General features: G+C 36.8%; 3 protein-coding genes across 3 annotated transcripts in view; all 3 read right to left on the bottom strand.

Moving 5' to 3' along the window:
* Positions 1-16: 16 nt before the first annotated feature.
* Positions 17-3031, bottom strand: LOC107715988 (gap junction beta-3 protein-like). Its single transcript, XM_016522275.1, has 2 exons — positions 2739-3031; positions 17-1360 (listed from the first exon to the last, which is right to left on the bottom strand). Exon 2 carries the CDS (start codon positions 1265-1267, stop codon positions 335-337), a length of 933 nt encoding a protein of 310 aa, XP_016377761.1. The 5' UTR covers positions 1268-1360; positions 2739-3031; the 3' UTR covers positions 17-334.
* Positions 3032-6094: 3063 nt separating this feature from the next.
* On the bottom strand, positions 6095-8342 carry LOC107715991 (gap junction beta-4 protein-like). Its single transcript, XM_016522278.1, has 2 exons — positions 8272-8342; positions 6095-7451 (listed from the first exon to the last, which is right to left on the bottom strand). The coding sequence occupies exon 2, from the start codon at positions 7405-7407 to the stop codon at positions 6610-6612; it is 798 nt and encodes a 265-aa protein (XP_016377764.1). The 5' UTR covers positions 7408-7451; positions 8272-8342; the 3' UTR covers positions 6095-6609.
* A 1472-nt stretch (positions 8343-9814) lies between these two features.
* Positions 9815-15069, bottom strand: part of LOC107715987 (WD repeat-containing protein 43-like) — a 24958-nt gene continuing 19703 nt past the window's right edge. The window contains exons 6-18 of the mRNA XM_016522274.1: positions 13851-13953; positions 13703-13767; positions 13450-13612; positions 13287-13373; positions 12663-12788; positions 12384-12527; positions 12121-12207; positions 11657-11688; positions 11509-11572; positions 11251-11364; positions 11091-11160; positions 10778-10836; positions 9815-10699 (exon numbers count right to left, since the gene is read on the bottom strand). Coding sequence (XP_016377760.1) covers positions 10547-10699; positions 10778-10836; positions 11091-11160; positions 11251-11364; positions 11509-11572; positions 11657-11688; positions 12121-12207; positions 12384-12527; positions 12663-12788; positions 13287-13373; positions 13450-13612; positions 13703-13767; positions 13851-13953 — 1267 coding nt within the window. The 3' untranslated portion in view covers positions 9815-10546. The remainder of the gene's footprint in view (positions 10700-10777; positions 10837-11090; positions 11161-11250; positions 11365-11508; positions 11573-11656; positions 11689-12120; positions 12208-12383; positions 12528-12662; positions 12789-13286; positions 13374-13449; positions 13613-13702; positions 13768-13850; positions 13954-15069) is intronic.

Below are 15069 nucleotides of genomic sequence, written 5' to 3'. Positions count from 1 at the left end.
GCGGTTATGCAGTCATTTGAGCTGGAGTTGAAGCCTGAAGGAACTAGGCTGCTAATCAAAAGACTCCAGGTTTGAACCCAGGTACCAGTGATATCACAATCTTGGTTCATTTCCACTGCCCCACTAGGCAGGCCACTTAATCCCTACTGTTTCCAAGGCAAAAGTTTCTGAATTTGGCATATAGAATTTCATGAACCTTCGGCCAAATGACCCAAGATTGGCAGTTTTATAGGTCTTGATGGACAATGAAAGACTTTGAGACTGTCCAGACATTCAAAGCTTGTTTTATACCTAAATATGACTTTGTGAATACTTGGAGAAAAACAAATGTTCTTCAAAGTATATCAGACTGTATCTTGTACATGGGTACTGAGAGATTTGGAGCAGAAGCTCTCATGTCGACACTCAATCTGTACGCTGGCTTAAATGTTGGCTTGAGTTCAGATTTAAACTGTGGTTTAGACCCAGGTTTATAGTCAGACTTAAAATCTGTTTTAGACTCCAACTTAAACTGGGGTTTGCTGTCCAATTCATGCATAGGAAGGGTGCAGTTGCTGTCCTCGTCTCGGTATCGTCCATTAAGTGGTGTGCTGCTTCTGTGGTGCCTCTTCATCTTGTTGACACATCGAATGACGCGTTTGGAGATCAGGTAGATGATCTCACAGACACTGAGCACTATGCAAAGAGCTGAAGCTCCAACCATGAAGTAGGTGAAGACTCTTTTCTCTGTGGGTCGACCAATGTAACAGTCCACAACGTTGGGACATGGCTGGACATCACACTTCACCAGCCTTGGCAGGTAGAAACTGTCATAAATGTGATGGAGGATGTACAGGAAAGTGATCTCGATGCCAGTCTTGACAAAAAGGCTTATCAAGTATGTCCACCACAGTCCACCGTGCTTCTTCCCCGTGTTGTCATAGAGCTTGGCTTTTTCACCGTGCTTCTCGCGATACTTGCGTTCGCGCTCATCGCGGTACTTCACGTGCATGACCACCATCAGCGATGGACAGGTGACAAAGATGAGCTGCAGGGCCCACAGTCGGATGTGGGAAATGGGGAAGAAGTGGTCATAGCAGACATTTGCACAGCCCGGCTGCTTGGTGTTGCAGTCAAAGTCTTTCTGCTCATCACCCCAAACTCTCTCAGCCGCCACAACGTAAACCATCACCCTGAACACAAAAACCACTGAGAGCCAGATCCGGCCAAATGCAGTGGAGTATTTATTCACCCCACTGAGCAGGGCTTGAAAAGTCTTCCAGTCCATGGCTCAGAGCAAGGCCTACTCACACTTCTCTTCTCTGAATGTGTCCTCTGATCCTTTTTGACACTGAATATCTCTGATAAAGAATACAGCAACCTGAGCCAGAGTCTGAATCTAGAAGAAAAAATCAAGAGTGAACTCATTCAAAACAACTTCTTGTATTTAAAAGCAAGATGGTGGGATAGTTCAACCATTTTCTCACCCTCATGTTATTCCAGCGCACTGAAAAGGTCATTTTTTTTAAGAATAACTAGGTCACTCATCCATATAATGAATGGATTATAGTGATTTTGGGAAAGAGGTCCTGAATGATTCATTCATTCATTAAATTGATTTGCTTCTTGAATTCAACTCACTGACTCAATGATCTGATCACAGCAATTAGCAGATCACTTGAGGTGAGGATTAAAGTGAATAATGACTTAATTTTCAGTCTGATATTCACAGAATACTATTGTATGACTTCAGAAGACTTTAAGTATATAGTGCACAAGTCGTATGGATCGTATGATGCATTCATGATGCATTTTTTTTATTTTGGAGCTTAATATCCATAACAAATCAAACAGGTTTGCATGGATATGAAGGTGAGTAAATGATGACAGAATTTTAATTGTGTGTGTGTGTGTGTGTGTGTGTGTGTGTGTCAACTATCCCTTTAAATGTTTTATAATGGTGTTCAAATCATAAAATGTTTCATGCACGATAGGCCATCACACCATTCATCACTATCAGAAAAGGCAAAAAATCATTGCTCTATCTATATTTATATATTCTATATTTATATTTTTATAACAGTTTTATAGCTTTGCCTTTAATAAACATCCCCCATATAATGTCTTCCTCAACCGAATGGATGTAAGCTTACAAAGACCGCGCGTGCCATCAGCTCTTTAACATTTGATTATATTTTAAGTAGCTACATTCACATGTGTTGAATCTAGTCAGTTCTACTGTTTTGTGTAAACTAATCAAAGTTAAATCAGTGCAGCTCTCTTTCTCGCTACTTTGTGTCCTTAGTTTCTTTGTTAGGCTATTGTTATCAGTGATTTTCGTTTTTAATCGTCAATCGCACTTAAGTTTTTCTCCAGCACTCAAAATCTATAAAATAATTATAAAATATTTCTGTTTTTTTTTTTCCTTTTGTAAACGCTGGCATATTTGTAATACTATAGGCTACCCTATTAAAACAGCGCATAAAATAGTCTAAATAGATTTCACATAAAAAAATAAAATTTAAAAAAATCAGCAGACTACAATCTTAAACGTAAGCTAATTAAACAGTTCAGCCACTTTCCCTTTAATTAGTGATCAATAAAATCGATTCGATCGAGTAGAAATGACAGGTCAGGGTAAGTGAACGGAAACAAGGATGTTATAATGAAAACATTTTTGTAGCGCAAATGCTGACGAGTTGCTTGTCATTTGAACAATGTGAATCGCTTCTGAACTAAAAACAAAGCTTATTACTTACTTTGGATGTATCTTTTCTCTTGTAATTCAGCGGCTGTTAAACTCTTCTCTGAAGACCTCTGCTTGGCTTCCCTGTGCATCTGGTTTGGTAACACGCCTCAGTGAGGGTGGAGTTCAGTATCCAAACTAGAGGACACAGCTTTGCTATAAACCTCTAACTGTAAAGATAGCATGATAATTTAATACATATTTGTATTTTATATGCTCTCAAAATCATCATGCTTTTCGGTGTATTGTTTTAAATGTCCAGTGTTGGAAACAGGATTGTTCTGTTTATGAAGTTACAGTGTTAAGTCTAAAATTACTGTAATATGACTCCATAAAAAGTTTTTTTTAGTATACTGTTAATATTATGGTACTGCATTGTGTTTTATGGAACAAATAGTAAACCCTTGCCTGTGCAGCCTAGCAACATTTTCCATCTTATTGTACAATAAATAAGACTCCCTTTGTTTGGACAGTTCTGTCAAGTACACACTGCATGTTAGTGGTTTGTGGTGTTGCCAACGTCTGCAGGCGGCTTCTCCGAGTTCAAACTTGTCCATGAAAGTCTGCACTCCATAGTCACGTAAAGGACCACACCTCGTCCTGAACAACAGCTTTAGAGATATTTTTTAGAGAGAGTTAGAGAGTTTTTGTTGCTTAGAAACTTGTTGTGTGGTGGATCTCTGGAGGCTAGGCTACTATAAATATTTTGTCAGGCACCTTTTTAGCATCATGCTGAGAATCCGGGTAGCCTACTAATTATTTTGGGTAATTAAAGTTAATGTGTTCCAAGTAACTCTTGGATTAGGTCTGGGATGCAGGAAATGCTTTTTGAAGGCTCTTTGGTTTGGATATGAATTTATCTCAGCTTGATTCTCCTTATAGAATGAGTGCAACAGTTTTCGCTAGTGGTGGGAGCCTAATGGTGAAGGATTTCTGCTGGTAATACAAAAGACTGCCGGTTTGATCCCTAGAATCCCAGGGGTGGAGTTTTCCACAGGAAATGTCTCTGTGGTTCTTTTTCATCAAAGCTTGAGAAATTCTTGTCAGTGGCACATGTAAAGCCCTCTGACTCACCGCTAAAACCTCTGCACAATGATGATGATTCATTCTCTGAGTCAAGCATTAATAGAGCTGTAGTTTTATAATTTTGTCATGAGGATTGCCAGTCTTCCCCTCAGTGGGTTTTCAAAGTCTTAAAGGAACTCATGCCTGCTTTGAGTTATTCAGGCCATGTGTTCTGTCTGAACTTGTTTGTGCAAGAGGAAACATTATAAAACACGACAGAAGAAACACTGAACCAGATCGAGCAGTTCTGTTGTAAAGTTTTTCAGCTGGTTTACACTTGTTTATTTGGGTGAATGGTTAACCTTGATTGAATTTGCATACTAAATTTTAACTTCTGTAACAGATTTTTAACAACAAAAACAGTTCATATGTACGTATAGTTAGCAATTGCAAATGTTGATATTTATGGATTAAAGCGGCGTTTACGATGATGAAAAGAGGAAGCACAAGCATAATGAACAGGGAGTGAAATGTTTTTTGCATTGAAAAAGGAAAAGGACTCGTCGGATCGGTTTCCACACCCTAAGAATGTAGATGTGACTCACGAAACCTGGTTCAACATTAATTAAATACATCTACCCTATCCTTTCACTGTACAGAGGTTATAGAGATATCAAGAAACAGAGAGCGACAGACCAAATAATTGGTCACAAAACAGGGAGGGGTGTTTTTGTTGTCTTGGGGAGCTTTAATGTACTGAAAAGAATCAAGACTGAATGGTGTAAACGGAATACACCTGAAATACAATCCAGTTACAAAACAGCCCAAGGATTCCTTAAAGTGATTTGTTATTCTGCAGTGCAACAGGCATCTAAAAATTTATAGACAGACTTGTCCAAATGCCCCAACATTGAGAGAATTTATGTAAAATTATTGTGTGTGTGTATAATTAGCCTAATTAATTTAATTTTCCTTGAAAAAGTTTTCTCATTTTATCTTGCGATTTTCAAACTTGGTGTGAATTCAAATGAAATGTTGTGCCGACACGGCACATGATGTTTATCTTTGATATTTTAATTCTTGCCATTTTCTTGCTCTACAGCACAATCGCATGCAGATTAACTGGTTTCAAACGTCAAATCAAATCTTTTAGCAGCAAAGACACAGTTTTCACATGCATCCTGATTTCATCAAACATCACTGATTTAAATGAGCAGCAGATTGTAAGAAAATAAAAAGCAGATTTTAATATATCTCAAAATGTAAACAACTCTAAACACAGTAATTTGGAAAGAATGCAGAAAGGTTAGCATACAAACAGAGGATTTCTAACCTCAGAGGATGTTTACTTTTCTAGATATGTTTATCAGTGAATGAGAAACTCTCATACACACACTCAGGCAAAACAACCTTATTTGAATTTGCTCATCTGGCAGTGTTGAACATTTATCAATAAATTATTGATATTTTAAATACTGCAAATTCTTGGAAGACATTAGATTGGAGCACCACAGTTTAAGCACACATTAGCATACACACACACCAGCTAATATACAAAACAAAAATAATGACAAAATATTGAATAGTAATAATAAAAAAATCAAATACAGTACAAACTGTTTTGTATTCAAATCTGTAAACAAACAAATTTTTTTTTAATTAAGGTGGCCATGCAGGTTTACAAAATAATGGATTTAGGAAGTCTGTTTGTAAAAATGTGTTTGAGTTTAACAGCATGTATTTTATTTGATTACTGTAAATATATGGAGAAGAAATGTACACTCTGTATTTGATATAAAATTAAAGTAAAGTAAAGTAAAATTTATTTCCAGCTATGGAAGCCTGTTTCCACCTTAGAGTAAAAAATAAAAATTAATTGTCAGATAAAGTTTAACAGTTCAACAAGAAATAAAGCCACATGAGATATAAAGTCACACTGCAAGATATATAATGTTGCAATTACAAGATATAAAGCCACAACTGTGAGATTTAAAGTCACATTGCATCATATAAAGTCATATTGTGAGTCACAACTGTGATATTTAAAGGGACAATTTACCCGGAAATGAAAATTCGGTCATCATTTATTATTATTAATATATTGTCCATACCATGAAAGTAATTAGTGTTCAATGTTGTTTTGCACCCCATTGACATGTCACTGTGTGGACAAAAACTGTTAAAACATTATTCAAAATATGAAAAGAAAGTTCTACAGGTTTGAAACGACACGAGGATGAGTAAATGATGACAGAATTTTCATTTTTGGTGAGATATGAAGTCACAATTACTCTGAAATAAAAACAGGCTTCTATAGATAATAGATTCTTCTATCAACGAATTATACTATTTTTGGTTTCTTCTGAAAAAAATGAATAACTATAAAACTATGTGAAGCAAAGAGTGATTTAACATAATTTGCAGTCACGTTTTGCTTGTTAGTGTCAGTTGAAAAACTGACAAATGTGTACTTTGTAATTAATAGTAATTATTGTAATTTTCTGGGCTTATACCATCTGTATTGTATTTGGTGTTTAAAGTGCCCATTGGTGTTGGTGTTCTGGAGCTTCGACTAACAGAAGCCACACCACACCCAAAACCCTGCAGTGACTTGCTTTAGTCAAACTAAAGTCTGTCATCCTGAATGTTGGCGTTTTGACCCCATAAGCTTTTGAAATATACAATGTTGTTTATCAGGTCACAACTTTCCAGCAAAAGATCCAGTGGATATAGGGTAAGCATACAAGCGGCTTCCTTTACTGCCAACCGTCCACTGAGTTGGTCATGTTTGAGTTCACATCGTGTTGAACATGAAGAATATTTTCCATCTCTCTGGGTCCCACTTTGAGTGGAAGTTTTTTTCCAAGCTCATGTTTTTTTTAGGATGAGAAGACCAAACTGTACGCTGGCACTAGCTGGTCTTTGCTTGCCAGTTTCTTGCTGTTTGAATCTAAATGAGCATTTGAACTCCTCATGTTGGCGATGGACCTTGCCTTGTTTATCTGCCGTGAGCCCTGCATCCTGTGGATACACTCAAAGCAGCGTTTTCCCACCAGGTAGAGGATTTCACAAAGGGAGAGCAGGATGCACACCAGACTTGTCACCACCATGAAGATGGTGAAGATCCGCTTCTCTGTGGGCCGAGAGATGAAGCAATCAACCACATTGGGGCAAGGAGACTCAGAACACTTCACCAGAGTGGGGAAGTCATAGCCCTCATAGATGTGATACAGGAGATACACAAAGGTCACGTCCACTCCCATCTTAAAAACCAGCGAGAGGACGTACGTCCACCAAAGACCACCGCGCTTCTTTCCAGTGTTGGCATACAACCGCTGACAGCCCTCGCCGTATTTCAGGCGGTGCTTCCGCTCACGTTCCTCACGGTAGGCCACGTGCAGCACCACGAGGAACGACGGACAGGTGACGAAGATGAGCTGCAGCGCCCACAGACGTATGTGGGACACCGGGAAGAAGTGGTCGTAGCAAACGTTATGGCAGCCAGGCTGAGCTGTGTTACACGCAAAGTCTTTCTGTTCGTCACCCCATACCTTCTCCGCAGCTACGACGAAGACCATGACCCTAAAAAGGAAGACTACGGACAGCCAGACACGTCCGAAAACGGTGGAGTACTTGTTGACCCCACTCAAGAGACCCTGAAGAAAAGCCCAATTCATGGCACCCGTGAGCGCTCAGGTTATCTCACCTGAATAGCTCTCACCTGAAAGGGAGGGGAGCAGAGAGAGAGAGACAAAAGAAAGTTGCCATTACATAAAAATTCACTTGTCTGGCTTCAGTTACAAAGTTAAACTACACACTTTCTGTGATGATTTAAAGTTTTATTAAAGCAGGGGGGTCTTTAACCTTTTAGAAAGATGGAGAAGGGACTCCCGTTATATAATGTGTAAAATTGAGTGTTGCATTTTTTAAGTCAAGCTTATAACATGCAGTGCCTTATTAATATTTACATACTTTATGTACAACGCTCTTTAAAAATAGTGATATACATTTTCAAATACATATAGGCTAATTTTACTTGATACATTTCAATGAGGGAGGCATAATGAAGCATTTAGCTGAACTTTCACTTTTGTTAAAGTTCACGTAACTTTACATATTTTATATTTTTATATCATAAACGTAGTTATGAACAAACAATAATTAGGTCAAACAAGACAATAATTAAGTAAAATTTAGAATCAAACATAAAAAGACCCCCGTGTTAAAGTATTCAATATTCAGGCGAGTGTTAGTTCTGGTAGAAAAATCTATTTCCACATTTTAGGAATGATGTTAAACCTAATAAATATTTAGACGCGGTTATTATAACAATGTGTATTTTGTGCAAACCCCGAACATTTTCAACTGTCTACTACTCTGTTCACAAACCCATCTATAATAGATTTTGACTAGAGTTAAAAAAAAACTTACGAAAATGAAGTTTTGATGAAACATCAAAAGCTGATGAAACATAACCTATATATTTATACCAAACGTATTAGTCAAACAAACAAACTGAAGATTATTTAGTGTTTACTTACAGTCTGAGAATTCGCAGTTGTCTACAGTGCAGTCGGAACGCCGTGATTGTGTTGTTAGTCGGGCGAACTGCGGGCGTTAAACACAACTGGCACGTGTGATGAAATGTTCACACCGACGCCACCTACTGGAGAAGCGCATAATAGACGCTTTGAGGCCACCTGGAGGAGAGCACAGGACGAGCAGCTATGCAGCTTTACGCTGAACATTGTAAATCAGTTGTGCTGATTTAATAAAAATAATCATCGACCCATTTACCATTTAATTTCCAATAAATTTACACAAACGCTGGTTAAGCATTTATAAAATTACTCTACAGAGATTGCACTTACAAGCACCAGTTTCTACCTGAAGAAACCGATTAGAGCCAACCATAACTTCACTATTTTTTTCCATTACTTTTCTAGAACAAGAAATATGTTTTCTGTGGTATCCAAATTGAGATCTCTAGCTCTAGAAAAGTAAAAAAAAAAAAAAAATTTACTTTCAAGGTTGGGAAATTCATAAGTGGAAAAAGGTAAAACCTCAACATTGAATAATGAAGATTATTTAGTGTTTACTTACAGTCTGAGAATTCGCAGTTGTCTACAGTGCAGTCGGAACGCCGTGATTGTGTTGTTAGTCGGGCGAACTGCGGGCGTTAAACACAACTGGCACGTGTGATGAAATGTTCACACCGACGCCACCTACTGGAGAAGCGCATAATAGACGCTTTGAGGCCACCTGGAGGAGAGCACAGGACGAGCAGCTATGCAGCTTTACGCTGAACATTGTAAATCAGTTGTGCTGATTTAATAAAAATAATCATCGACCCATTTACCATTTAATTTCCAATAAATTTACACAAACGCTGGTTAAGCATTTATAAAATTACTCTACAGAGATTGCACTTACAAGCACCAGTTTCTACCTGAAGAAACCGATTAGAGCCAACCATAACTTCACTATTTTTTTCCATTACTTTTCTAGAACAAGAAATATGTTTTCTGTGGTATCCAAATTGAGATCTCTAGCTCTAGAAAAGTAAAAAAAAAAAAAAAATTTACTTTCAAGGTTGGGAAATTCATAAGTGGAAAAAGGTAAAACCTCAACATTGAATAATCTTTCTATTACATTATAGTTCAGTTGGACAAGTTAAACGATTTGCAAATATGTTACCTAATAATGCTCATATTAATATGACCTAAAAAAAGAAATCCTTAAAAACGGCACTATACCGTGTTAGTTTTATGCATATATTTTTTACAGGTATTTTACTATTTTACTTGTATTTTGATTTTAAGTGTAATAAATACATTAAATACCTTCTTTAGATACCTTTTAAAAATCAATTAAACTGATTTATGATTTTTAGCATTTAACTGCATAAGCTACTAACTGTATTCAGCCAACACAGATTTTTCTTGTTTGCTGTGGCAGGTTTGCATTTATACTACAACACTAAGCACTGAGATCTATTGTGACATTTTCCAAAATGTTCCAAAATGCTGATATTTAGCACCAGCAAAAAAGAAAAAGAAAAAAAGTATGAATCCATACAAGAGATGAGAACAAAATGGTATTTATTTCACTTAAACTGTACAACAGTTGCCGATATATTGTTTGCATGAAAAGTTTTGGTTGACGCTCACCGCAACCACTGTATAATTAAACATACACGCCTCTGGGATTGTTTTTAAGATTTATGTTGTACTGGGAGAGGTTCACATTTTCTGTTCTCAAGACCGAGAACCGGGTCATGACTGCAGAGGGTGTAAAAAAATACCTTCATCTGAAAATCACACACAGGACACGGAATTCAAACATGAGAAATGACTGCGAAAGAGTAATGACAACATATATTAAAGATGTGATCAGAGGACAGTGCTGATGGGCATAATCATGATAATTGTCCTATGTTCAGACCACAGGGATGTCGGATGCGCGATTAAGGATGCAACTGAGCGGAGGGATGGAGGGGGATTTGGTTTGGGAATAAATCCCACAGAATCCTATAGTAGCTGGTCAACAAAACAGAGGCAGCTTCAAGTCAAAGGAAAAGTGACTCGAATGGGCCTCAAAAGCATGTGTGAGCACTCCGCACGAGGAGCTGTCAGTCTGGGTCAAGGCTCACACACCCTTATGACTGTTCTGAGAAAGACACCACAAGTCCAGGCCGCAAAGGTTATTCTATAAAACATAAACTTGTTTTGTTACAATAAAATTCAGCAAAATGAAACATAAAATGAAATCACAAATGTAAAGGTCCTTTTTTGAATCCTGCGGCCTGATTGGTGGTTATTCTTCCTCGCTCTCATTTTCAGGGTCCAGATCTGAATCACCATTTGCTTTTGATTCATCATTCATATCGTCCTCTTCATCGTCCTCCTCATCTTTGTGGTTCTTTTTGTCTTCTGTCAATTCCATTGCTGCCTCATCCTCCTCCCAGTTCTGAAAAGTCAAATCAACATTAGAACAATCCCGTAACGGTACATTGCATAAACAACAAGAATTGAGAGCATCTCTTACATCAGAGTCATCCTCAGGACGCCCCTCATCTCTTGAGCCTTCATCCTCATCTGAAGACTCTGTAGAAAAATTAAGAATTTATCAATTTATTTTTGCCATGTCAGCATTTAAGACAATCAGGAAATTTTGAGAATCAGTTGAAAAATAGGTAAATAAATAAACATTTAAAAGGAAATAAAGGTTAGACAAGATAAATAAATAGTTTACATACAGAACAATAAAATCTACTCAATGAGTCTTTAGTTCATTACATTTGTGTATTTTGCTGCAAAAACAAACTACTAAAAAACCAAAAAAATAAAGAGTTCTTTACCTTCTTCATAAACCAACTTTGCTTTGTGAGAAATATTACCAACATTTTTAGCGCTGTTGTTTGTCGCCACCTAGTAGAAAGAAAATGGAAATGAGCACACAGAAAAATCAAAGCAGTGATTGACCTATTTGTTCTGGTTGCTTGTGTTTGAGCAGCTCACCTGTGTCATGAGCAGGTACAATTTGCCATGGAGTCGGGTGAGCTGCTGATATAACTTCACCCTGCTCTCAATCATATGGTAGATGGAGCCCAACTGAGACACTAGATCCGGCAGCTGTGGGGAAACAAGACGAACAGACCAGATGAGGAACCCTAAAAAATATGATATACTGTGGAAACAAGACTAAAGATGCATTGTCACAACATTAAGATCTGGATTATGCACATTTGTGTGACATTTAGATGCACACAGACCTACCGAAGACAAGTATGATGTGTGTTGTGTAAGTACAGCCTTAAACCACTGAACTATAAGCAGAGCCCTGCACAGACAAAAACAATCATGTTACAAAATTTTTAGATTTAAACATTAAAAGTAAAAACCAACAGAAGTGAAAATTACTTACGCGAATGGATGTCCCTGCAGTCTACTGGACAGCTACAGAAACAACCATAAAATATTTAAAAATTGTAATATTTCAATTAAAATAAAAAAATACCGTTCAAAAGTTTGGGGTTGGTAAGATTTTTTTTTTAATAGTTTTGAAAGACACCCCTTAAGCTCACCAAGTCTGCATTTATTCAATGAAAACATTTTAAAAAATAGTAATATTGTGAAACACATCATAAAATTGTATACATTAAAAAAAAAAAAAGTAATATTGTGAAACACATCATAAAATTGTATGACATAAAAATGTAAAACACAAAGTTCAAAGAACTGCATTTATTTGAATCAGAAATACTACTGACATTATAATGTCTTTACAGTCACTTTTGGTCAACTTAATGCATACTTGTTAAATAAAAGTATAAAATTTTACTCATTTGTAAAAAAAAAAAAAAAAAACATTTTACAATGTCAAAATACCTCTTCCAGCAATGGCAGGACAGCCTGAGGTGGTAACCGGGCAACAGTGTTCTTTATCAACATCTCTTTTTTGGTTTGAAATATTTTCTGTCAGAATGAATCAAATTACAATGAGAACAAACAACGTGCATAGACAAACATTAAATATCACTCACTTCAAACTTTGCATAGTTCAAATCTTACACATCCAAGTGATCATATTTCAGATGGTTACAACAAGTAGATGTATATGAATTTTGTAGCAAGAGGGGTGTGTAACTTACGGTAAGGATCCGCTGGTCTTTGCTCTCCAGTCCCTGCACAAGCAGTACAGCAAAACTGTCCGTCTGCAGAGAGGACGTGCCTTTACCAGCATCCCTCCCTCCAACACTCAACTCAATCTGCTCCAACCGCTCCTCGATAGACATCTGCAATAAGATGGAGAGGATTTTTCATGTTTTAGATTGAAGAAATTCCTTAATTTAATTCTTGCGGGGAAAAATGCATGATTGCATGATTTTACACAAATTTAATGATCTCAGTTCGGAAGTGTTGAGTCTTACCTCTGTGGTACTGTCCTCTTTCTTCCTCTTCTCTGCTTCATTGGGAGTTAATTTGATTGGTGCCTTGTGTCCCGGAAGTCCTGGTACTAAAACCTTGCTCTGTTTATTAACAACTGGTGTCTTCACCTAGAAGATGATGTTCAAATTAATGCAGTGAGCCCATAAACCATTCTGAACTAGAAGCGTACCAGTTACAGAGGAAATGGGTAGTTGACAAGTAATATGTTATTTTTAACATCAAGATTCAAGGTTTACTTTTTTTTTTAAATATACACTATTTCTCAAAAGTTTGTGTTCAGTAAGATTAAAAAAAATTATATTATATAATGTTTCAAATAAAGTGTATATTTTAGATGCTGTATCTGGTCACCATTTCTTCTACATATTTCACTACTTTTTCTGTTCACCTAAATTGTCCTACAGTGAGACAAATAAGTGTAGAAAGGACAAATATCCTAGGTAGTCACACAATCAGTGAGGTCAATAAACTGCAAATGTAATAATTATACAAAACCAGAAATAATCTGTTTTTAATAGATGCTGCTTGAAATTGAATATTAAATGCCTAATATTCAATAAATCAAAAAGGTCAATTATATATTAATAGCACAGATGGGCTCTTACCTTGGAAACAGCAGTGTCTACAGAGAGCGAAAGAGTGCCATGTACATCTCTGACTAAGCATATGTGTCTCTCTGATGTGTTAAAAGGCTGTGGGAGGAAACAGCATGTCAGTATCATTGACCAATTGAATAACCCAGTAAACAAGGTTTTTGCTGTACTTAACAGTTTTCTCCATGACAGGCTGCAGGTGATGTCCGTACGCCAGCATCAGGTTCTGTCTGTCGGCAGACAAAGCTGCTGCGAGCAGAGGCACAGGCACAGGTGAGTCTGCCTTCATAGTGGACACCTGCAGGGAACACACTGGAGACAGCGGCTTCTTACACGGCCTGCGGAGAAAAATATAAACATGAGATTCACTGAACTGTTTTAAAGAATTTAACTATTCTCACTGATAAATACAAGATGGACAAACTCACCCATTGAGAAAGTGCTCAAAGAGATGAAGTTGACCGTCCTTACACACCACTGCTAACCTCACAGGCTGAGAAACACACACAGACAGGTGTCAGATCTCCATAAACCAAAATGACTGGTAATTACCGTAAAAGCACAATAAATCCTGACCTCATCTTTGCAGTTGGATGTCTGAAGGTCTATGTGTTGGGGTTCATCTGTCAGAGTAAAAGACACCACAGAGTTCTTGTCTTTGCCATCGGACCGTACCTGCCTGATGAGCACAGAAGGAACCAAATAAGATCTCAGTTTATCAAGCCTCAGATTTCTATAGACTTTTTTTTTTTAATTCACGAACCATGCTGTCTTATGTTTCACAAATAAAAAATAAATAAATGCAGGGCTCCAGACAAAAAAAAAACACTTAAGGAGCCACTGAGAAACAAAATTAGGCGCCAAATAATTTTTCCAGCGCCACAGAATAAACGCGTTTTATTTATTTAACACATTAACATTTCAGTCATACTGTCATGCATTTATGTCTCATCTTTTTTTGTCTTTATCAGCATTTTAATCCATCTTTTAGATGTCCTGGGAGCTAAGGTTCACTTAAAGTGGTAACTAAATGTGACTGTGCTGGCAAAATGAGTCACAATGAGTAATTTTTCAAAAATGAGTTATTTTCACATTTCAAGACCTTCAAAATGATGTATGATTTGTTGGAATTGGATAAAAAATGGCCGAGCTACACCTATCTGATGTCGATAGTCAGCAAAGTAAATTTTGAGGAAAATCGAGTTTAAGTTTTCTGAAGGTTCCAAAGCAAAATCACCTGCAACATTGCATCTTTTCCTCCAGTTATTTTCTTAATGATAATTACTAATAATCACAAAATAGCTTTTTTTTTAAATCTTTGTTATTATAAATAAGAACAGATGCGCAAAAAAACAACAACAGTAGAACAAATATAAGAAAACAAAACAAATAGTGCATTGCCTTTTTCATTTTACATCTAAACAAAAGCATTAAAGTAAGAAAAACAAATAATCAAATGTAAAAATCCCTTTAGTGTTCATTACAAATTAAACTGATTACTGAAACTACAAAAGCATCATCTCAGTGTATTATGTCAACATAACAAAAGATGTGATCGCAAAACAAGCAGGAAAAAGGCATAACATGCAAATTTGAAAATCATGTAAATTTATATAGTCCTATATAATCCTCAATATTGATTTGGGAGTTTATATGAATGTGTTTCTGAGGGGAACTGACTGTCTTCAGAAAAGTTTACGTGGTATTTTCTTGTCATCTCGTCTCTGTATAGTTCATATTAAAGCAGTATTTCAGTGCAGTGCTGCTTTGTTTACAGCGGTAACCAAGGAAACGC

The sequence above is a fragment of the Sinocyclocheilus rhinocerous genome, unplaced genomic scaffold (assembly GCF_001515625.1).
Source record: "Sinocyclocheilus rhinocerous isolate Xijiao unplaced genomic scaffold, SAMN03320098_v1.1 scaffold749, whole genome shotgun sequence".
Taxonomy (NCBI): Eukaryota; Metazoa; Chordata; class Actinopteri; order Cypriniformes; family Cyprinidae; genus Sinocyclocheilus; species Sinocyclocheilus rhinocerous.
Note: the sequence above shows the minus strand (reverse complement) of the source record. Positions and strands in the feature narration are given on the sequence as shown.